We start from the raw sequence: 24,571 nt of genomic DNA, 5'->3' as shown, positions 1-24,571 counted from the left end.
TTACAGAACTAAATGCAACATTTATTGCACCAACATGCTTGCAATCAAAGACATGATGGCTGAACAGACAATATACACATTCTGGACAGTGGGTCCAATAAATATCCCCGCAGGAGTCACTTCCAGGTGTGCTCCTCGCCCGGCTTCAGTTCCCTGAAACCACAGTTACAGATTCAGAAGTCATTCATTAGCAAAGACACTGATTTTAAAAACATCTTTATGAGACTTCATAAGACCTGCTGTATAAAGCACTCTTGTTCCTGAATGCTGTGAGTTTCTGATCACTCCTTCGGTCCAGATAAACCCCGATGACGAAACCCAGAGGGACCAGAATATTGACCCAGTGCTCACGAATCGCTGCTGCAAAGTTCACCATGATGCCTGCGATTAAAGACAAGAGACAAATGAATGATTAAGTTGAATGATTTCACTTCACCTCTAATGGATACTAGTGTGCGCACACTCACAGTTGGCTAATTGTATGTTTCTCATCATCTTGAAAACATTTTGAACTAAAGGCTTCTGCTTTAGTTAGGCTATATTAAACATAAATAAATAATAAAAATGAATACAATTTGACTGGTATTGTAGTCTATAATGTGGACTACATTACATGTGTCTTTAATCAATTCAATTATATGTACTGTGTGTGTGTGTGTATATACATATATACTGTATGATTATGGTGTCAGTCATGTGGAGTTAAAGGCTTTCTGCAGCATTCATTGATCTGTCTGTCTGCAAAACTTGGTCTCACCTCATTAATATCTACTGATATAGATAAAAGAAATAGAAATGTCGAAATGAAAATCATCGCATTATCAATGTTTGTGTAGATGTGAAGGTGACCGTACAGGGCCCGCGTCTGCTAACGTTAACGTTACTGTCCTCAGAAATACGACATTTTAATGTCATTACTTCTGCAGAAAACTCGTACAAACGTTTACTTAACTATAATATTCACAAATAAATATATAAACACGTCTATTAACTAAATATATATGAATTTAAATGTACCTTTCGTTAGTTTCCTAGCACAGCAGCATTAGCAGAGAGGGTAAGAGGGCTTTGGACTGTACCAACTAACATCATGACAGTTTGAAGGGAGGTGCTTTTATTTTCCTTTCCTCTACTATGAATCGTTCCCGTGTTAAAAATGCACATTAAAAGCATGTTTTTTTTATATAATATGGAATATATTGCCGGGGGGGGGGGGGGTGGGGGGTTGGGGGGGGGGGGAATCTGAATTGCGAGTTATAACGTCAGAATTGTGAGATATAAACTCGCAATTCTGAGGGAAAAAAGTCAGACTTGTGAAATAAATAGGTGCAATTACTTATTTTTAGTTATTTTTAGAGTTTTATTATCAAAAACTTCATTATAGAGATATTTTTAACCCGAATGTGCAATGTGTATGCTAAAAAAATCGTTTATGGTTACATTTTACGGGACTTTTGTTAGTTATTTGTAAGCGCCCCTCTACTAGTGCTGTCAGTGGTAGAGTCCAGTGACGTCGACAGCGGCGGTAATGGCTGCTGGTCTCTTCTCATGCTGCCAATCGGATATATTAAAATTAACTTAATATGATATTTCAGCAATTTTCAACATTTATTAGTGACCAAACCTGCTGAAATCAAAAGTGATATTACAAAGATACGGGTATGCAAGTGTTTATGTACATCAATTATGTATTTTTTTATAGAGAAGCTCTTCAGTTGTTTGGCTGCTATGTGTTTTCAGTTAATGTTAGTTCAGATTAAGTTTAAATGTCAGATTTATCCTAATGTTTAGAAATTGTTTAGTGTGTAAAGGCTCATGAATACTCATATTCATTCATTATTTGCCTCTTCTCTTTCTCAAATCTTACAGGTTTGTTCATTACATATTGCTCTGTTATTTTACCTACACATTTATTAGTAATTATAACACAATACAGATTTGTAGTATTATGTTATAATTGGCTTTATGAATCTTACTTTTTTTTAAAAAATGTTTTCAAAGCCTACTGTGGTGGTAACCACGGGCCAGTGCTGGTATATCAGATACTAAAACAATGGTATTTGGATAAATACCATTGTTATGTATTTTTGACATATTCATGTATCATGCCATAGTATTGTAATACTGAAATAAATACCATTGTATTACTGTGGTACATGTACCTTAACAATACAGTGGTTTTACAAATATTTAAAAGCAAAGCCCTGGTATAATACCGAACGACTTACATATTTATATACCAGTCTGCTTCAAAGAATACCTTTAGTAAAAAGGATTTTACCAACTATTAATTTTGGTTTCATTTAAACAGACTAAGAGTGTGATAGGTTTATAGTGGTTGTTTACTGATGCTCTCTTGTCCATCCATCGTTCAGACGGCAGAATGACGTCCATCATCAAGCTGACGGCTCTCTCCGGGGTCCAGGAGGAGTCGGCCCTGTGTTACCTGTTACAGGTGGACGAGTTTCGCTTCTTACTGGACTGTGGCTGGGATGAAAGTTTCTCCATGGACATCATAGATTCCCTGAAGCGGTACGTTAAGTTGACAATGAGGTGGTGTTATTTATATATTAAAGGATAATTCCGGTATTTAACACCTTGAGTCTATATTGTAGTTTGTTTTGGATGAACAAGAGTGGTGGACAACATTTTTTTGACAATGGTTCCTCTCTCGAGTTTTTGACTATAAAAGAATTGGCCATGGACCCATTTAACATTGGAGTCAATGGGCATGTCCGAAAATGTCATTAAAACAGCCAATAATGTTCGTTTACAAAACTGTTAAACTCACCGAGTGGTTAGTGGTGTTCGTTGATGATTATAAACAATATATCGTCGCAATATATGATTCCAATCCGTTTATTTTGCTATAGTGGAACTATTTTTTCAGACACTTCACAACCGTGTAACTTCCGCTCAATATTTGAATCTGAAGCGTTAGCACACTCCCGACCACTTCCGTTAGCGCATTTATATTAACCAGCACTCAGTCCTTCAACAGAATTCAATGGGATTTTACAAAATGACGAATAAAACACGTCAGAAACTGTATTTCGCAACACTTTTTGTTTCTGGAACATCAACTAACATCACTAATCACTCGGTGAGTTGCACAGTTTTGAAAACTAATGTTAAAGGTTGTTTTAATGACATTTTCGGACATGCCCATTGACTCCAATGTTAAATGGGTCCATGGCCAATTCTATTATAGTCAAAAACTCGAGAGAGGAACCATTGTCAAAAAAATGTTGTCCACCACTCTTGTTCATCCAAAACAAACTACAATATAGACTCAAGGTGTTAAATACCGGAATTATCCTTTAAGTTATTAATGTTGTTTATATGTCTATGTGGTGTTTTTAATGTGCTTTAAGACAAACCATGTGTAAATTCATAAGTTGACAGCATTGCTGAGTATTTTCTCCTTAAAACTGCAGTGAAAACTCAAAAACGCGGTTTGAAATCACTGGTGTTTCTGATGTCACAAAACGAACCAATCAGATCAACGTGTGATCGTCAACTCAACTATATAAAATCCTGTATGTGATTGTGTTATTTGCCGTGCTGTCTCTGTCAGGTATATCCATCAGGTGGACGCCGTGCTGCTCTCTCACCCTGATCCTCTGCATCTGGGAGCTTTACCGTACGCTGTGGGCAAACTGGGGCTCAACTGCACCATCTACGCCACCATCCCCGTCTACAAGATGGGACAGATGTTCATGTACGATCTCTATCAGGTGAGATGGACGGGCTTCAAATGAAGCACTGCTTGTGATTTGTCGTATGAATCTGAAATACTACTTTTTAATTGTCAAATGAATAGTTTACAAAGAAAAAGTTGGCAACATTTAATGTAATGAAAGTCACATAAAACTCAAATAATCAAAATGTATTAACTAATATATTAATAACACAAACATCAAGTCATTTTCATAATCATAATCAAAATAACAGTTTTGTTTTAAAAATAATCATTTTTAAAATAATCAATAATTTTTAGAATAAATAATAATTTAAAGAATATTTTATGGCAGGATATTTGAGATTTTTGAATATGAAGCTTAAATTGATTTTATGTTTGTGTTGGGTTTATTTTGAATATGTTTATTTTCATTTAATTGAATCATTGTTTAAAGAGACCGAGTTTAAATGAGTGACATTTCACTATAAAATTAGTTTTCGGACTAGTAACATTTTTATTTTTATGACAGTTAAGCACATTTTCCCCAAAAAAACAACTATTATTGTAATGCATCCAGATGTTTAACTTTTGAGAGGCTTTGCTTTAATACAGTTAAAAAAACTGTATAACAAATATTATAGTTTGAATTATTTTCGCATTACAGTAATGCTAAATGCTTTTTATTATTATTTTGGAAAATATGCTAAAATATGCTTAATTATCATGAAAATAAAGTCACTATGCAGTTTTGGGTTTTGTGAGTTTCACCCTTATTGTTGTTGATAATTGTTCCAGTGTAAATTATTTAAATGTGTCAGATGGGAGCAAATAACTTTTTTTTTTAATGGTAGCATGCAGTAATGACCGCTCTGTTAAATAAAAAAATATATATATTATGAAAGAGATCTATGAATCATAGTTGAATTGTTAGTTGAATCCTCTTTAAAAAAATGTGTTGTGTACAACACTTCTTGCTATTTATTCAGTTTGTTTGCACAAATTAAATATCAGAACGAGGCAGAGAAACATTCTGATGACGAAACATTAATTATGTTCAATCTCGTTGGATCTCAGTCTCGACACAACACTGAAGATTTCTCTCTGTTCACACTGGATGATGTCGATTCAGCTTTTGACAAAATCCAGCAGCTGAAATACTCTCAGATCGTCAACCTGAAAGGTGAGATGTACCTTCTTTTTTTAAATGACAAGAAAAGTCAAGTCACCTTAATTTATATAGCGCTTTTAACAATATAGATTCAAAGCAGCTTAACAGTGATCATTTCACATCTGCAAAAAAACAGTGCCTGGTGTCTCGAGAACACAAACCATGAAATAGTTTCCAAGGTATAAGCCTTGAAAAATAAATAATACAGAATTGTTTATCGCTTCTGCATAGCCACGCAAACCGGAATTATCCTGACAACGTTTTATCTGTACAGAGGTAAAGGGAAGTGAGGGAGGCCTTCACAGGCGAGAGACTAGTGGCACTTCAGGGCTGCGTTGTCGTCATGTCCAGGCACAGGTCCTTCATCAGATCCGGATACGGCCTGGATCCGGTGGACAGAGAGACTATTATTAGCGTAGATGCCATCCTTCTTATGATGTACCAAGTACATCAGGATTAATGGGAAGTGTTCCCGGTCCCGGCTGATCTAAACTATGCAGCCTAACATTGAATTATAGAAGTCTATAATGTGTTATGTGAATGCTAGGTCAAAGAGATGTGTTTTTAGTCTAGATTTGAACTGAGTGTGTCTACTTCCTGGACAATGTTAGGAAGATTGTTCCAAAGTTTTAGTGCTAAATAGAAAAAAGATCTACCACCAGCATTCGATTTTGATATTCTAGGAATTATCAACTGGCCGGAAAACATGTCCTAAGAAATGATGAAGCTTTAAAGGAACACTTCACCCATTTGCATTAGACTTTGTATCTTTAGAAACCCAGTCACATTTTCGAATGGTCATGGTTTATTACCTTATTTTCCCCTGAGATGGGAGAAATAAGGATTTAAGTGTTCCACTTCCTGCTTTTTATGACGCAAAAATCGTCATTTTGCGTCATAAAAAGCAGGAAGTCAAATTTCTTTGAATAAGGGTAAGTCTACAAACACTAGCTCATCATTTATCCAGTAGAAGGCGCTGTTCCGCATGTTTTCAACCCGCCCATAGAGGGATCTCACTCACTCACAGAATGTACATATAGTGTCAGCCATCTTTATTTGGAAGCTAAGCTAAAAGTTTCTTATTCTGTGGAGAAAGCTGAGTAGTAGCGGTGACCATCCTCTTTTTCCCGGACATGTCCGGCCGTCGAGATCGTCCAAAATGTCCGGGATTCGGCTTTTGCTTTCTGCAGTCGCATTCACAGTTTACATGCACACCTTTTGTTTCAATCTAACTGAATTCATTCCGATTGGTGAATCTGAATGTAGTGTTTACATGAACGCTAAACAAGTGATCGTTTGATGTGCGTTTTAACATTGCTAGGAAAATTCCCGCTCCTCCGTGAGAGATACGAGACCGGTGCGTCTCACAGGCGCCGGCGCCACTCATCAGTAATCACGCCACCGGCCTCGCATCGTTCTCCGCGGCCGTCAGTCTCGTTCCTACTCGTCACAGTAAACATGAGGAATGGCGACTGAAGAACGCAAAAGCCGAATCCTGGACATTTTGGGCGACATCAAAATACTGGGCAGACTCACTAGTAGCATAGCCTTGTTGTTTACTGCGATCTCTTACCGGTAGGCGTGGCCTCCTAGGGTAGCGAAGCAAGTGCATTCTGGGAGTTGTTGTCTTTCATCCCCATAAGCCAAAAATACATTTTCTGGCTTTTCTCAGTCTAGAAGGCTCCAAATTCAAAAATAATTTCACATTTCTTCTACATAAATGACCCATTTTAGATACACATTCATCTTTCCAGAGGTGAAGTGTTCCTTTAATTCTCCATAACAGTGATAATGTGTCCTTTTTGGTATCTTGAAAGTTGATCATAATTTATTAACGAACAGGAAAAGGTCACGGTCTGTCCATCACCCCACTTCCTGCGGGTCACATGATTGGTGGCACTATCTGGAAAATAGTGAAAGACGGCGAAGAAGAGATCATCTATGCTGTGGATTTCAACCACAAGAGGGAGATGTAAGTATGAAAGAAATCATAAACCCATAAGACTTCATTCATCTTCGGAACACAAATGAAGATATTTTTAATGAAATCTGAGAGATTTCTGTCCTTCCATTGAAAGTCTATTCACACACAAGTGGTTTAATCCAAGTCTTGTGAAGAGACATGATCGCTTTATATGATGAACAGATTCATTTAGGCTTTTATTCACATATAAACATTGATCAGCGAACATACATAGAGCTCAACTGTACTTGGTTGGCTTGATTGCTTCTAGTCGCGTTTGGATAAAAGCCTCTGCTAAATGATTAAATGTAAATTAAATACAGATTTTAAAGTCCCCCTTGGTGAAAATCAAGTTATTTATGGTGTTTTTAATATGCTTTAAGACAAACCATGTGTAAATTCATAAGTCGACAGCATTGCTGAGTATTTTCTCTTTAAAACTTCAATGAAAAAAGTCTCAAAAACACGGTGTGAAATCGCTGGTGTTTCTGACATCACAAACTACTTTGTAACCAATCAGATCAACGTGTGATCGTCAACGAGTGGATATCTGAGCTTAGTGAGTGAGTGGAGGCGGGGCTCATTTGAATATTCATAGAACCGCGGATACTAAATGAGGCGAGGGTTTCGAGTTACATTCAAGCTATTTTAAGGCATGAAAACATTTAAATATATAATTTTGGTGATCAGAGATGAGTTTTAAGGAATAAAACTATCAACTACAGGGGGACTCTAAATATCTGAGGCATTCTGATCTAGGTGTAGAGTAAACCAGAATGCCATAATGTAAACCAGAATGTTTTGCTGTCCTCAGTCATCTGAACGGTTGCTTGCTGGAGAACGTCAGCAGACCGTCTCTCCTCATCACAGACTCCTTCAACGCCTCGTATGTACAGCCTCGCAGGAAACAGCGTGACGAGCAACTGCTCAGTAAGTTCAAACAAACCCAATAGTCCGCCTGAAAATAATAATGATGATGTTTTGTCATCAAATTAAAGAGAACTTCTCAAACCCACAGCTACAGTGAAGCAGAATTCCTAATGCTGTTCACAGGGTTCGTGTAAGGTGCTTGAATTAGATTTTTTAAATGTATTTAAGTCTTGGAAAACCCTTGAAAACAGCCATATTTATGAATATGCACTTGAAAAGTGATTGAATTATTGAAAGACAAATTATATATAGTACATGTATACATATGAAATTAGTGTTTTTTGTTTTTGTTTTGTTTTTTAAACATAAGGACAATCTTTTCACGCAAAATTTATGCTGAAGCCTGTCTGATATAGATATTATAGAGATAGACTCATTACATGCAAAGTGAAATATTTCAAGCCTTTATTTGTTATCATTTTGATGATTATGGCTTACAGCTTATGAAAACCCCAAATTCAAAATTAGAATATTGTGAAAAGGTTTTCATAACCTGTAAGCCATAATCATCAAAATGATAACAAATAAAGGCTTGAAATATCTCACTTTGCATGTAATGAGTCTATATAATATATTAGTTTAATATTTTAAGTTGAATTACTGAAATAAATGAACTTTTTCACGATATTCAAATTTTTCGGGTTTCACCTGTATTTCAAAGTACCAGTATATGATACAACTTTCATTCTTCAGGTCAATCATATATTCATGGGGAAATAAATCTGTTTGAATGAGGGAAAGCGATATCTTTGTCATAGTATCCTTTCAATGGTTAAGGGGATTTCATGACAGGCTTGAATGGGTTTTTGAAAAAACTATTAAAATTGCATTTCTGGAATACCTTTTTTAAAATTTGAAAGATAATAAAGATATTGTTTGGTAAGTGAGATTTTTGATTGTATTCCTTGAAAACCAAAAACAGAAGTGCTTGGAAAGTCCTGGAATTAAAATTTTACAGTATCTATACGAACACTGTGTGCACTTGGACAAAGTGTGACGTTTTACATTCTCTTCCAGCCAATGTCATGGAGACTCTCCGCGGTGACGGGAACGTGCTGATCTCAGTGGATACAGCGGGACGAGTGCTGGAGCTGGCTCAACTCCTGGATCAGATCTGGAGGACCAAAGACGCAGGTTTGGGCGTTTACTCGCTCGCCCTGCTCAACAACGTCAGCTACAACGTGGTGGAGTTCTCAAAGTCCCAGGTCTCGCTGTCACAGTCAAATCCTACGCAGGGGTGTGCGATTTGTGTTGTTTACAAAAATATCGCAATTGTGACCCTGGACCACAAAACCTTTCATCTTATGTGTCAATTTTTTTAAATTGAGATTTATACATCACATGAAAGCGGAATAAATAAGCTTTCCATTGATGTATGGTTTGTTAGGTACAACTTTTGGCCGAGATACAACTATTTGAGAATCTGGAATCTGAGGGTGCAAAAAAATCGAAACATTGAGAAAATCGCCTTTAAAGTTGTGCATTTCTGTTGGCGATTGTGCTGCATCCACTCACAAAAATACAATTTTGATATATTTACAAAATATCTTCATGGATCATGATCTTTACTAGCCTGGGAAAACCCAGACCACTTCCGGCAGATTTAGATTTGCTCTGCGAGTGGGTCTGGCAAAGAGCCCATTGAAACCCATTTCCAATCCGTCGAAATCGCGGCACCAATCAGAAACGTTGGGGCGGGCTGTACACGATGACGACAGAGCAGCGACGGTGACGCAGATTTTGTACATTACAAAGATGGATGCCGCCGTGGAACATCACTCGTTCGAATCAGCTGTCGCGTCTGTTTCAAGCGATTTAAAATGGTAATTTTCGTTAAAACCCGAGCAAAAAACAGCACTCGAAGCCTTCATATGTAAAAAACATGTGTTTGCTGTCTTACCAACTGGATTCGGAAAAAGTCTGATATACCAGCTTGCCCCGTTGGTGGCTAAACGAATGGGCTCTGCATACGTCATGTCCTTCATCGCTTTGATTGGTTTGAGATCTATCCAATTGCGCCCAGAGCCATTTGAGCGACGTCCGTTGGTGACGCCCCTGTGGAAATGAATAGTCTATGGAGCTTTGCCAGACCCTAACTCAGTTACAACTGAGAGTGGTCTGGGTTTTCCCAGGCTAGATCTTTACTTGATATCCTAATGTTTTTTGTCATAAAAGAAAAATCGATAATGTTGACCCATAAAGTGTTTTGTTGGCTATTTGCCACAAACATACCCGTCCGACTTATGACTAGTTTTGTGATCCAGGGTCACAATTGTTGTTTTAAATGTGTGAGCTGGCATTATAGTGTCACTCGCTTTGCAAAAACCAAACAAAAACGCTTGTGTAGCCTTTAGTTATAAAAGCCAAAAGCAAAAAAAACGGTATCAACAAAATCCCAGTCATCCCAATATCACACACCCCTAATGAGAACATTACACAAAGAGTGAAAATGTTCTCTGTCATATCTCAGATATAACGTTCCCATGTTCTCTCACAGGTCGAGTGGATGAGCGATAAACTGATGCGATGCTTCGAGGACAAGCGGAACAACCCTTTCCAGTTCCGGCACCTCTCGCTGTGTCACAGCCTGGCCGATCTGTCCCGCGTGCCCAGCCCGAAGGTGGTTCTGTGCAGTCAGCCCGATCTGGAGTCGGGTTTCTCGCGCGAGCTCTTCATACAGTGGTGCCAGGACGCCAAGAACTCGGTCATCCTCACCTACAGGACCACACCAGGAACGCTGGCCCGCGACCTCATAGATAACCCGGGGGAGAAGAGGATGGACCTGGAGGTGAGGCTCCTACATTATTAGATCAGCCCTTTTCTGGCTAAGAACTGACTAGTTCAGAATATTGTTGTCAAAAGTCGGTAATGGTAATGAAATTTAAAAAATGTGACTATACCATCATTTCCCTCTAGCATTTTGAGCATGTTCAATGGATTCTTAAACACCTCTGATTGGCCAGTGTGGCTACAATGATCAACGCTTCAAAACCATGTTGTAAATAGACGCCCTTTACCGAGCGCTTGCACAGATAAACACAGGAGCGTTTGAAAGCAGGCGTCTATTAGCGAATCCCTAATATATCCACTTATAGACGGATCCGCTAATAGACGCCTGCTTTCAAACGCTCCCGTGTGTATCTGTGTAAGCGCTCGGTAAAGGGCGTCTATTTACAACATGGTTTTGAAGCGTTGATCATTGTAGCCAACCTGAGTCATATATGTTAAGCGCGTGAACACACTGGCCAATCAGAGTCATATATGTTAACCGTGTGAACACACTGGCCAATCAGAGTCATATATGTTAAGCGTGTGAACACACTGGCCAATCAGAATCATATATGTTAAGCGTGTGAACACAATGGCCAATCAAAGTCATATATGTTAAGCGCGTGAACACACTGGCCAATCAGAGTCATATATGTTAACCGTGTGAACACACTGGCCAATCAGAGTCATATATGTTAAGCGTGTGAACACACTGGCCAATCAGAATCATATATGTTAAGCGTGTGAACACAATGGCCAATCAAAGTCATATATGTTAAGCGTGTGAACACACTGGCCAATCAGAATCATATATGTTAAGCGTGTGAACACAATGGCCAATCGGAGTCATATATGTTAAGCGTGTGAACACACTGGCCAATCGGAGTCATATATGTTAAGCGTGTGAACACAATGGCCAATCAGAGTCATATATGTTAAGCGTGTGAACACAATGGCCAATTAGGCAAGGCAAGGCAAGGCAAGTTTATTTATATAGCACATTTCATACACAGTGGTAATTCAAAGTGCTTTACATAGAAGAAATAAAAATAAAAATAATTACATAGATAATAAAAGAAATAAGAATAATTAAAACAGTTTAGAAAATAAAATACGGTGCAAACAGTCGGACGAACAGTGGCACAGTGCTCATTCAGTAAATGCAAAGCTAAGCAGTGGTAATTCAAAGTGCTTTACATAGAAGAAATTAAAATAATCAAAAGAAATAAGAATAATTAAAACCGTGTCTGAGATGGAAGTGATTGAGCAGGTTTGCGGTGCCACTGGACCTACAATCCAGGGACGTCCTCTGCTGGGGTGGTGTACCACACCAGTATTGCCCCACTGGGCCCCCACAGAGCACGTTTCACTTTTGCTGTTTTAAACAAACAGCGAACCTCTATACTCTCCGTAGTATAGATAATCTTCACTCGCCTCGTCGGAGTGAAGCTCTCCCGTTCCCCTTCAAAATCTCTTCCAATCAGACAGCCCTGATAATTAATAATCACCCCTATCTGAGATGGAAGCGATTGAGCAGGTTTGCGGTGCCACTGGACCTAATCCAGGGACGTCCTCTGCTGGGGTGGTGTACCACACCAGTATTGCCCCACTGGGCCCCCACAGAGCACGTTTCACTTTTGCTGTTTTAAACAAACAGCGAACCTCTATACTCTCCATAGTATAGCTAATCTTCACTCGCCTCGTCGGAGTGAAGCTCTCCCGTTCCCCTTCAAAATCTCTTCCAATCAGACAGCCCTAAAAATTAATAAAATCTTCCTGAATCACAGTTTGGAAAAAAAAAATAAAAAAAAAAAATACAGTGCAAACAGTCGGACGTATTTTATATCGACCGGTAGCTATTATAGATCTTTCTTTTAAAAGGATCTTCTTACTTACATGCATCAACTTTCTTTTCTCTTTCAATCTTCTTACCATCTATCAACTTTCTATTCTCTTTCAATCTTCTTTCGACTTTCAATCTTCTTACCATCTATCAACTTTCTATTCTCTTTCAATCTTCTTACGACTTGCCATCTATCAACTTCCTTTTCTCTTTCAATCTTCTTACGACTTCCCTGTATCAACTTTCTATTCTCTTTCAATCTTCTTTCAATCTTCTTATGACTTACCATTTATCAACTTCCTTTTCTCTTTCAATCTTCTTACTTACCATCTATCAACTTTCTATTCTCTTTCAATCTTCTTACGACTTCCCTGTATCAACTTTCTTTTCTCTTTCATTTACTTGCACATTCTTTTCACTTTCCTTAGCCCAGCATTCACATTCTTAGCTCTTTCTCAGACTAAAACTTTAATATCGAACAGTGGCACAATGCTCATTCAGTAAATGCAAAGCTAAAAAAATAAAATAAAATACAGTGCAAACAGTCGGACGAACAGCGGCACAGTGCTCATTCAGTAAATGCAATGTTAAACAGAAGTGTTTTGAGTCTGGATTTGAAAGTGGCTACTGTAGGAGCACACCTGATCTCTTCTGGAAGCTGGTTCCAGCTGCGGCTGGCATAATAGCTAAAAGCGGACTCTCCTTGCTTTGAGTGAACCCTTGGTATTTCTAGTTGATGTGATCCTAATGATCTCAGTGATCTGTTGGGTTTATATTCAGTGAGCATATCTGCAATGTATTGAGGTCCTAGGCCATTAAATGATTTATATACCAGTAATAATACTTTAAAATCAATCCTAAATGTGACTGGAAGCCAGTGTAAATTAGAGTCATATATGTTAAGCGTGTGAACACACTGGCCAATCGGAGTCATATATGTTAAGCGTGTGAACACAATGGCCAATCAGAATCATATATGTTAAGCGTGTGAACACACTGGCCAATCGGAGTCATATATGTTAAGCATGTGAACACAATGGCCAATCAGTATCATATATGTTAAGCGTGTGAACACAATGGCCAATCAGAATCATATATGTTAAGCGCAATCAGTATCATATATGTTAAGCGTGTGAACACAATGGCCAATCAGAGTCATATATGTTAAGCATGTGAACACAATGGCCAATCAGAATCATATATGTTAAGCGTGTGAACACAATGGCCAATCAAAATTATATATGTTAAGCATGTGAACACAATGGCCAATAAGAGTCATATATGTTAAGCATGTGAACACAATGGCCAATCAGAATCATATATGTTAAGCGTGTGAACACAACGGCCAATCAGAATCATATATGTTAAGCGTGTGAACACAATGGCCAATCAGAATCATATATGTTAAGCATGTGAACACACTAGTGGCCAATCAGAGTCATATGTTAAGCGTGTGAACACAATGGCCAATCAGAGTCATATATGTTAAGCATGTGAACACACTGGCCAAATAAGAATCATATATGTTAAGCATGTGAACACACTGGCCAATCAGAATCATATATGTTAAGCATGTGAACACACTGGCCAATCAGAATCATATATGTTAAGCATGTGAACACACTGGCCAATCAGAATCATATATGTTAAGCATGTGAACACACTGGCCAATCAGAATCATATATGTTAAGCATGTGAACACAATGGCCAATCGGAGTCATATATGTTAAGCGTGTGAACACAATGGCCAATCAGAGTCATATATGTTAAGCGTGTGAACACAATGGCCAATCAGAGTCATATATGTTAAGCATGTGAACACAATGGCCAATCGGAGTCATATATGTTAAGCGTGTGAACACAATGGCCAATCAGAGTCATATATGTTAAGCATGTGAACACACTGGCCAATCAGAATCATATATGTTAAGCATGTGAACACAATGGCCAATCGGAGTCATATATGTTAAGCATGTGAACACACTGGCCAATCGGAGTCATATATGTTAAGCGTGTGAACACAATGGCCAATCAGAATCATATATGTTAAGCGTGTGAACACAATGGCCAATCAGAGTCATATATGTTAAGCATGTGAACACAATGGCCAATCAGAATCATATATGTTAAGCATGTCAACACAATGGCCAATCAGAATCATATATGTTAAGCATGTCAACACAATGGCCAATCAGAGTCATATATGTTAAGCATGTGAACACAATGGCCAATCAGAGTCATATATGTTAAGCGTGTGAACACAATGGCCAATCAGAATCATAAGCCGCGTTTCCACCGCGGGAACTTTCCCCAGGAACTAGGAACTTTGGGGTGGTACTCGGTGTGTTTACACCGCAGGAACCAGGGTCTAAATGAAGTTCCGGGTAAATATTTCCCCCTCAGAAAGTCCCTGCTGGCGAGGTAGTACTTTTTCAAAGTTCAGGAACTTTCGGGGGTGGGACTTGTGCGCTGAACATGCTGATTGGTTGTGTTCACGCCACATTTTGACTGGATGACTCCACGCAGCATTCTATTTTAACCGGCATTTTTATAAATCTATTGCGGTTCGTGGCTTCATGCGCGAGAGTTGTCCGTCTGCAAATATGGAATTTAATTATTTTTTTTAAACACAGCTGGACCGACGACGAGGTTACGTATTTGTGTAACAGGAAATTTTCTGCGCGTTCGTCCCAGCCATCTCACATTCATGTCCGCAATACATCACAAACACAACTGCAGCACAATTTTAATCTCCTCCATACTTATTATAAATGTGGCGCTCAAAACTGATTACTGTGCGTCGCAGACTGGGAGGAGCAGACGCGCGCAGTTTATAATCTTCCCGGTACTTTAGACCGCGGTGTAAACGCAGAAAGCAACCGGTCTGGGGCAAAAAAAGTTCCTGGGAAAAAAGTTCCTGGGACAAATTGTTCCGGGTAATTTCGGTGGAAACGCGGCTATATATGTTAAGCGTGTGAACACAATGGCCAATCAGAATCATATATGTTAAGCGTGTGAACACAATGGCCAATCAGAGTCATGTATCAGGGAACTACACTAACCTTTTCCACTGGTGGCACTTGCGCTACTAACTTTTTCAGTTACTGGCGCAAAACATGATTTGGTCGCACAAATTATTTATAGTAAGCCGCTCTGGATAATAATGAACAATAATGAAACTGTATTGCATACAGGTGTGTTTTTTATTTTACTTTCCATCTTTTAAACCACATGCCGCCTTGTTTTCTTTAACATTGGTTGGGATAGATTTACTGCAATAGAAAATACAGTACACAATAATGTGCTAAATTAATTTCTTTTGGATTTCAACATGCTATGGTTGCCACAGATGGGCAGACTCCTGAACTCTTAAAATAAAATAAATATAATCCATAAAATAATAATAGATTTTCAGCAGCTATTGACTATTCAGTATTAAAGATAATACAAAAATGCGTGTCTACTTCACAATTAAGTGAAATATAATAAGCCACAAATAAGGCTATATTATAAGCTACATTGAACTTAATTATCAATTCAGATTCCTCACTTGCTCTGTTTGCTTGACGCCGAAATGCAGTGGGGAGTGCTGCTGCGTCACAGGATATGTACATGTCTATACATTTCGCGTGCTTCATACTGTCATTGTGAAGCTTCAATTTACATGGACACTTATAATCGGACTAAAAAGATCTTCATGTAAACGCCTTAATCGATCGGATTGAGCTCGATCCGAATGCAATTTCGATCGGATTGAAAGGGGTGGTTTATTCCTTTTGTAATGCGATCGAGAGAACATGTCAACACTTGATCGGATTGAAAACCGAAACTGAAAGGACTGCGCGTACAATGACGCGCGGAACGAGCTGTTCTTCCTGTTGAATAAAGTGTCATATAAATGAGTGTCCCGTCATTCTAAAATTCTCATGTCACTCAGCGCCTGTGAAGTGAAGCAGGACAACATCCCACTAATTGTTTTGGATTCTCATCCACAGACGACTGGTTTTGGCCGCGAGGAGGGGCATTTTTACTGCGTGATAAATATAAGCAGCACGGCAAAACGGTTCAATGCTCAATGTCTCCAAATCATGACCAGTGACGGATTAATATTACGTCTGCCGTTTAAAACAAATAAAGAGCCAATAGAGGAGAATGGTTATGCGCGAACAGCGGGAAACGTGTGACATATAAACGCGCACATCAACCCGATTTCTTTATAAGTCGCGGGGCTGAAGCCAACTTTATGTGTTGAATGCTCAGAGCACGTTATAAAACGTATTCTTAAAATACACATTTCTGTTAATAAATGCTCATAGTAAATCATAGCATATTGCCTAAAACATAAGGTACAAAAATAATCAGTGATACATTTGCGACCCATTAAAAATTAGGGTCGCAATGGCATTTCAAAAGGTTGCATATGCGACCATTTTGGTCGCAGTGTAGTTCCCTGTATATGTTAAGCATGTGAACACACTGGCCAATCAGAGTCATATATGTTAAGCGTGTGAACACAATGGCCAATCAGAATCATATATGTTAAGCGTGTGAACACAATGGCCAATCGGAGTCATATATGTTAAGCGTGTGAACACACTGGCCAATCAGAATCATATATGTTAAGCGTGTGAACACAATGGCCAATCAGAATCATATATGTTAAGCATGTGAACACACTGGCCAATCGGAGTCATATATGTTAAGCGTGTGAACACAATGGCCAATCGGAGTCATATATGTTAAGCATGTGAACACACTGGCCAATCGGAGTCATATATGTTAAGCATGTGAACACAATGGCCAATCGGAGTCATATAATCAATGCCTTATTCTGCATCTCTTAATCCTACTTAATACCTAAACTGAACAACTACCTAACTAACTATTAACAAGCAGTAATTTTATTGAGGCAATAGTTAGTTAATTGTGAGTGAGAATTGGACCCTAAACTAAAGTGTGACAAAAAAACACTTTACAATAAGGTCTTATTTGTTAACATTAGTCTGTTTAATATTTATATCGTGTCAACATGGCGAAACTATAGTACAATGACACATCTAATAATTATTCATGAGATTGTGTGGCCTTATCCTATGAGAAGACACTGACTTTTGCTAATAAACACTGAATTATTCATGAGACCTTTTTGTAAAGTGTTACCAAAGACGACTACAACTTGATTTGAATCTGATTTGCTTGTACGTAAATAGCTTGCTTATTTCTCTCAGACAAATCTCTGAATATCAACGATTAGATCCCACAAATGTTTGGCAGATCTTGTGATTGGTAATTCTTCTGTAGTGCTTTTGATTTTTACATTTTTGTGTGTTGTATGTGTTTTAAGCTTTTTTTCTTTTCTTTAACTAAACCAGATAAGAAAACGTTGCCGACTGGAAGGGCGAGAACTAGAGGAATACTTGGAGAAAGAGAAAATGAAGAAAGAAGCTGCCAAAAAACTGGAGCAGGCGAAAGAGTGAGTGGAAATGAGTTTGTGACTAAAATACTGTCAGAATGAAAAACTGCTTTTATTCTCCCAGAATGCACTGCTTATCAAACCAAGTCGTTCTTTCAGCATTATTTATCAAGTGTAGGCTGGGTAATTCTCTGCAAATATTCAAAGGACAGATCCTCGCTGAAAAAAAAAAATCTATAGCTATAAATATTTCATGAATCATTCACGCTAGAGCTGCACGATTGGGTCAAAAAGTTATGTTAAACATTCAGCATCCTCGCTGCCGCTACTTAAAAAGGAATAAACTCACTTTGAAACAGCAGCTCTCATGTTGATCAGGGTGAGCAAAACATGCTTTTTTTTCTCCAAATTAATTCATATCTTACCCACGCACTGTTGCAAATGCCTGTACACATTTATGCTCCTTAAAAGAACCAATTTGGACCCAAAACAAGTGAGCTGAATGAAAAATAACCCAGTTCTCTTTTATATTGTCCACTACGGTTTAAAAGTTTGGGGTCTGTAAGATTTTAAAAGGTTTTTGAAAGAAAAACTCTCTTCTGCTCACCAGGCCTGCATTTATTTGTTCAAAAATACAGTAAAAACAGTAATATTAATACAATTTAAAATAACTGTTTTCTATGTGAAAATATATAGTCAAATGTAATTTATTTCTGTGATCAAAGCTGAATTTTCAGCATCATTACTCCAGTCTTCAGTGTCACATGATCCTTCAGAAATCATTCTGATTTGATGCTCAAGAAACATTTCTGATTATCAATGTTGAAAACAGTTGTGCTGCCTCATATTTTTGTGGAAACTGATACATTTTGTCTTTTTAAGATTCTTTGATGAATAGAAAGTTCAAAAGAACAGCATTTATTTCAAAGAGAAATATTTTTAAACTGTCTTTACTGTCATTTATAATCAATTTATTGCATCCTTGCTCTGAATAATTAAAAGAAAACCGTACTGACATCAAACTTATGAATGGTAGTGTACATTGACCTTTGTTTTTTATTTACATGATTACAATCGTGAATTGTTACATATGTAATATATTCATATTAATAAAATATCACAGTACACAATATTTTTTATTATATAAACAACAATTTATTCATATCTACAACTATTATTGTTTTATTTAATTAATAATGTTATTATTATTCATATGTCTATTACGGTTTTATTATACTGTTGTAATATAAAGTTGAAATGTCCTAATAATGTCATGCAATATGCTATACTTTGTCTAAAACTAGTAATTATACAGTCAGTTGTGACCCCACATTAATTAAGAGACTATACGGAATAATTCTGCGTTTAAAAAAATCACGCAACTATTTAAAGGGGTGGTTGATTATGATTTCACTTTTCTAACTTTAGTTAGTGTGTAATGTTGCAGTTTGATCATAAACAACATCTGCAAAGTTACAACGCTCAAAGTTCAAAGCAAAGGGAGATATTTGCTTTTAAAGAAATAGTTTTTAGAAAGGACTACAACAAACGGCTGATAGGAACTACACGACATTCCTCCCGGGTTAGTGACACCACCAATCCTAGAATTTACATAAACCCCGCCCCCTGAACACGATTTATAGATTATCAAGACAGAATATGCTAATCAATGACTAGAAGATAACTACACATAAGCTTCATAAATTCATCAAGTAACCATTCAGAAATGTTGTCTACATGTTGTCACTTCTTCTTGAGTCTCTCCATCATTGTCTGACTCCGGTTTAAACATAAAAGGCTAAAAGTTGTTGAACTTTTCAGTGCATGTGTGTGTGAGTGCAAGCTGATGAAGCTCCGCCCCTTGTGCCGGGAGCAGCAGCTCATTTGCATTTAAAGGGACAGACACAAAACGGTGCGTTTTTGCCAAGCGGCAACCTCCCTGTCTCTCTCTTGAAACCAACACGGAAGTGAATTAAACGGCAATTCATCGACTGGCCGCTTGAGGCTGGCTGCAGAAGGGAGTCAAATCTGTATCTCCCCCGTGTTAAAATGCCCAACTTTACAGCAGAAAAAAACATGTTTACAGCCTGGTTCTCTCTGTGGCTTTGGTCTATAAAGCTAACTTTGCCCTTCATAACAACTGTGAGGGGGGTGCATTTTTTTATAACTCACCCGTTTAGTTGATTGATATTTAAAGTTCTGCAAAATTAAGGGTGTGTCCACTTTTGAGCGACAGGTGGAGTCCCGCTGATGTAAATGCTAGCCGGTTAGCCGTCACTTCACCTCAGCAAATTCCAGCTGCTGAATTTGCCATCTCTGCCGTGTTTGTGCTTTTATTCTGGATTATTTCATATAATTTAATACACCCATTACCTCGCCCACGGCTTTAGATTCCGCCGTTTTTCGTCGAGTGTCGTTCGAGAGAACAGCCAGCGCTGTATTCCAGTCGTTCTCCTCGGTGAACATGCACTAATGGATGTGATGTCTGACAATTTCGTTGCTTTTTGGAGTTTTCAGATTTAAAAACGTCTATAGATTTAAAGGCTACACTCGTTCTGCGGTGCCGTTGCTCTGGACAGATTATAACATGCTTATGTTCCGTCAGATGAAATCCTGCAGGTGTGTTTCTCCGTTCATGCAATAAATGCACATCCTTGAATGAGCGCGTATTTCTAGCGCATTTACTTGAACTTCACAGGTAATATATCTATGTTTTGACCCATTTGAGAATTGAGATGCGGCCAAAATCAGAATTTAAAATGGACTGAATAATCAAGCTCTCTACGAACTTGACGAGCGATGCCGCGCTGACGGACCATAGACTGTAATAAAGAGTGACTGACATGCACATAATCACGGTCACACACACACTCTCGGAGTAATATTGTAAAGTTACTGCATAATACATTTTCAACAAGCAGAATAACTTAGCTGCACAGAATCGCGATACACAGTCTCACTTGTAGCTATGTCTTTTAACTATTACAATATTTCGAAGGGCAAAAACAGGACCTTTTAATTGCCATTCAGATTTTAATCATCAACTGTCAGTGTCACTTTAGCACGAGCCCGTGTGCAGTCGCAGACTTGGTACTGTGAGTAGCATATAGCATTAGCTCCCAAGCCTGCTAACTCCATAACGTCGCGCTAGGTGGGCGTGGTTTCAGATAGCCAGGCTCAAAAGCTCCGCCTCTTTGCCCATATTCTGTTATCCGGGAGTGACGAGCGGTGACGCGAGGCCAAGATGGCGACGGCCGGCTCCGCCCACTTTAGGCTTCAAAAATGCTCTTCAGAAACCTACGGGTGACGTCACGGACACTACGTCCATATTTTTTTACAGTCTATGGTTTTTGCTCAACCTCAAAAATGTACAAATTTAACATGTTATATAAAAATAAGTTTGGGGTATTTTGAGCTAAAACTTCACACACACTCTGGGGACATCAGAGACTTATTTTACATCTTGTGAAAAGGGCATTATACCACCCCTTTAAATTAACTACTGAATTCAAAAAGGTCATTAAAAATGGGGGATAAACCTAAAATATACAGTTTCATTTATACATTCAGGTTGGTTTTAACCTAACCGTGCTGAGAAAAGCACAGTTCATGAGCATGTTACTTCTCTGTGTCGTTTCTTCACTTTTACGCCTCGTCGATGGTAATCTCAGCCATTTGTGGTTTAATAATCCCATTCAGCCATATCACAAGTTCACGATCTGATTCACGGCTTTACGTTTGAGGTTCAGTAACAGCAATCTGTGTTCCTGGTCAGGGTGGACTTGGACTCGAGCGATGAGAGCGATATGGAGGACGATCTGGAGCAGCCGGTGGTGGTGAAGACCAAACATCACGACCTGATGATGAAGGGCGAGGGCGGGAGGAAGGGCAGCTTCTTCAAACAGGCCAAGAAGTCCTACCCCATGTTCCCAACACACGAGGAGCGAATCAAGTGGGATGAGTACGGAGAAATCATCAGGTGAGCAAGACAAATTATAAAACGTTGTAGCTTTGGATAAAAGCATCTGCCAAATCCATAAATGGAAAGTAATTTGAGTTCTTACAGTGAAGTGCAGTAATGGTATCAGATGGTAATACTATGGTATTTATGCAGTATTCATGGTCTTGTGCTAATATTTATTTACTCTATAAGCTAATCAAAAGCAGTAAATTTTACGATTATTTAATATGTTCATTAAATTGGTCATGTTTTATGCCTTTTTTTGATTACCACCGATTTTTATACATTTTTATTAAATCATAAATCCAGAAAAATTTACATTCTCTCTCTCTCTCTCTCTCTCTCTCTCTCTCTCTCTAAATTTAATAAAAAGCAGTATATTTTATGAATCCCTGAGATTGTATCGTTGTTGTTGTTTTTTTTTTCAAAATGCTTTCATTTCTGTTTATTGTGTAATGTTCTGTACTTTCTGGTGAATGACCTTTGACCCCTGACCCTCAGGCCAGAGGACTTTCTGGTTCCTGAACTCCAGGCCACTGAAGAGGAGAAGAGCAAACTGGAGTCTGGACTGATTAACGGAGACGAGCCCATGGAGCAAGACCTGTCCGACGTCCCCACCAAATGCACCAGTACTACACAAACACTGGAGATCAGGTGAGGACTTGACATCATGACATCAAGACCATCGTGAAATGACGGATTATGATAGATGAGTGAAAAAAATCCTTTCATACTTGAATGAATATTAGCAAATGAGTTGCTACGGCAGTGTTCAGGATTTATTCGATGTATTTTTTAAAACCTCTGCAGTGTTCAGGATGTGTCATGCTTGATTGTGGCCTGCAGGGGTCGCTCTACCTCCAGCATGTTAGATTGTCACAAATCAGAGTAAAAATGTCAGGCTTCTGCTGAGATAATATCATAGAGTATCCTACAGTCAGTTAAAAAATACCCATGTTTCCTGCAAACACTCGTATACCCAAATGTCAGTGTTTGCCATTACGCTGCTGTCAGTTTTAACAATAGAATAATTATTTCGAGTCCTTAATAACACGCCTAATAAGCCTTCATCCATCTCTAATGAATTTCTCTTCTGTGGCTTACATGTTTATTTGCACAGCTGAACTGGTACATCATTTGAGTTCAGACTCCATAATCAGCTGAGAAAATATTGAGTTTAATGTAATGGAAGTACACTTACAGCATTTTCAAATTATTAATCCAATTCCAAAGCTTAGTTATTAAAAAAAAAAAATAAAAAAAAATCATTACCTCACAGACTCAAGCACGTGTGACTCTCTTGGTTTTCTCACTAAATGAGGACATGATTTCATTTGATAAAAACTATGGTCATATACATAGAGAAACTCAAAGGAGTTCACGACAACCCGTCAAAATAAGAGTTCAGTTTAACTTTAAAAATAACATTTAAATATTTGCATTACAATTATTATTATTTTAAGAAGTACATTCCTCTGTACAATAGAAATGGGCTACATTTTTGTCACAATTTAAAGGCATTATCACACTATTTTCTTCCATGTTTTAATTTTAACACTGAATCTCTGTTGAATAAATAAAAAGAATTGTTACATTTTAATTTGGCTAAATTGTAATTTGCTTTTATGCCTTTTTTGATTACCACCATTTTTTATTTATATTTTTATTAAATCGTAAATTCTGAAAATTAAAACAGACAACACATGGTCATATAATTGTAAAAATATATATATATATATAAGTTGTTAAAGTTTTATGATTTAAATTTATTAGACATGCTTTTAGATTATTAAAATAGAATTAGTTGAATAATATTAAATATCTGCTAACATTTACTATTTTCCATGATAAATGTTTGTTTTGTGTTAGAAATTATTAAAATAAGAGTAATCTGTAACTGATATTTTGGTAAAAATGTCAAGTTTAATTGTGGGTACATTGTCTGAACTGCATCTTTGAGTATAAAAAAGAGAATTTATTTATTTATTCTATAAATTTAATTTTACTGTAATTAGTCAAATTCATCTTTGTATGTGTTGTGGTGATCATTTTTTTATTTTTTTCATGAATATTGTATGGCTTGGTCATACTTCTGGTAGAATGACCCAGATATGCAGCATTGAGACTCATTCCTTCATCTGTTGTGTCTCAGAGCTCGAGTCTCGTACATCGATTATGAGGGCCGTTCTGACGGGGACTCCATTAAGAAGATCATAAACCAGATGAAACCCAGACAGCTAGTCATCGTTCACGGCCCGCTTGATGCCAGTCAGGACCTGGCCGAGTCCTGCAAGGCCTTCAGCGGGAAAGAAATGAAAGTTTACATGCCGAAACTGCAGGAGACGGTGGACGCCACCAGCGAGACCCACATTTACCAGGTAACACTTCTCTCTGTATGTTTTTAAGCTTCAAAATATGTATTTTTTCTATATTTATATATAAATTGGAAAACAAAACAAAAAAAAGTCACACTTGTGGTGTTCCCAGTCCAAAATGTCCGGCCTACAAAAGAAATGGCGGTTACACTTTATTTTAAGGTGTCATTGTTACAGTGTAAATATATATTTAAGTACTGAGTAATATTAAGCAACTACATGTACTTACTATAGGGTTAGGGTAGGATTAAGATTTGTTTGAGGGTTAGTTACATGTAATTATGCATAATTTACTGTTATTACTATGGTAAGTACATGTAACATATGTAACAAGGACACTGTAAATTGAAGTGTTACCGAAATGGCTTATAAATCTCTCGTTATGCTATATTTTGTCAATTTGTGTGTGTACGGTAGTGCGAGTGTGCATGTATCCACGGCACACACGCACCGGTCCGAGGTCTTTA

General features: G+C 37.8%; 2 protein-coding genes across 2 annotated transcripts in view; one reads left to right on the top strand and one right to left on the bottom strand.

Moving 5' to 3' along the window:
* Positions 1-1,145, bottom strand: ndufb1 (NADH:ubiquinone oxidoreductase subunit B1). Its single transcript, XM_079584812.1, has 3 exons — positions 1,018-1,145; positions 237-381; positions 1-153 (listed from the first exon to the last, which is right to left on the bottom strand). The coding sequence occupies exons 2-3, from the start codon at positions 374-376 to the stop codon at positions 117-119; spliced, it is 177 nt and encodes a 58-aa protein (XP_079440938.1). The 5' UTR covers positions 377-381; positions 1,018-1,145; the 3' UTR covers positions 1-116.
* Positions 1,146-1,361: 216 nt separating this feature from the next.
* The window catches only part of cpsf2 (cleavage and polyadenylation specific factor 2), a 30,556-nt gene continuing 7,346 nt past the window's right edge, over positions 1,362-24,571 (top strand). Inside the window, exons 1-12 of the mRNA XM_079584811.1 lie at positions 1,362-1,659; positions 2,376-2,532; positions 3,578-3,737; positions 4,757-4,862; positions 6,693-6,822; positions 7,628-7,743; positions 8,761-8,948; positions 10,241-10,531; positions 17,728-17,828; positions 21,544-21,747; positions 22,231-22,383; positions 23,882-24,107. Coding sequence (XP_079440937.1) covers positions 2,384-2,532; positions 3,578-3,737; positions 4,757-4,862; positions 6,693-6,822; positions 7,628-7,743; positions 8,761-8,948; positions 10,241-10,531; positions 17,728-17,828; positions 21,544-21,747; positions 22,231-22,383; positions 23,882-24,107 — 1,824 coding nt within the window. The 5' untranslated portion in view covers positions 1,362-1,659; positions 2,376-2,383. The remainder of the gene's footprint in view (positions 1,660-2,375; positions 2,533-3,577; positions 3,738-4,756; positions 4,863-6,692; positions 6,823-7,627; positions 7,744-8,760; positions 8,949-10,240; positions 10,532-17,727; positions 17,829-21,543; positions 21,748-22,230; positions 22,384-23,881; positions 24,108-24,571) is intronic.

This window comes from Phoxinus phoxinus (genome assembly GCF_949152265.1).
Source record: "Phoxinus phoxinus genome assembly, chromosome: 16".
Taxonomy (NCBI): Eukaryota; Metazoa; Chordata; class Actinopteri; order Cypriniformes; family Leuciscidae; genus Phoxinus; species Phoxinus phoxinus.
Note: the sequence above shows the minus strand (reverse complement) of the source record. Positions and strands in the feature narration are given on the sequence as shown.

Excerpts from the sequence above, each read along its gene's own strand:
- ndufb1 (XM_079584812.1), bottom strand. The coding sequence starts at position 376 with ATGGTGAACTTTGCAGCAGCGATTCGTGAGCACTGGGTCAATATTCTG. Across the intron at positions 154-236 it reads AAGAGTGCTTTATACAGCAG|GGAACTGAAGCCGGGCGAGG; the intron begins GTCTTATGAAGT and ends CTGTGGTTTCAG.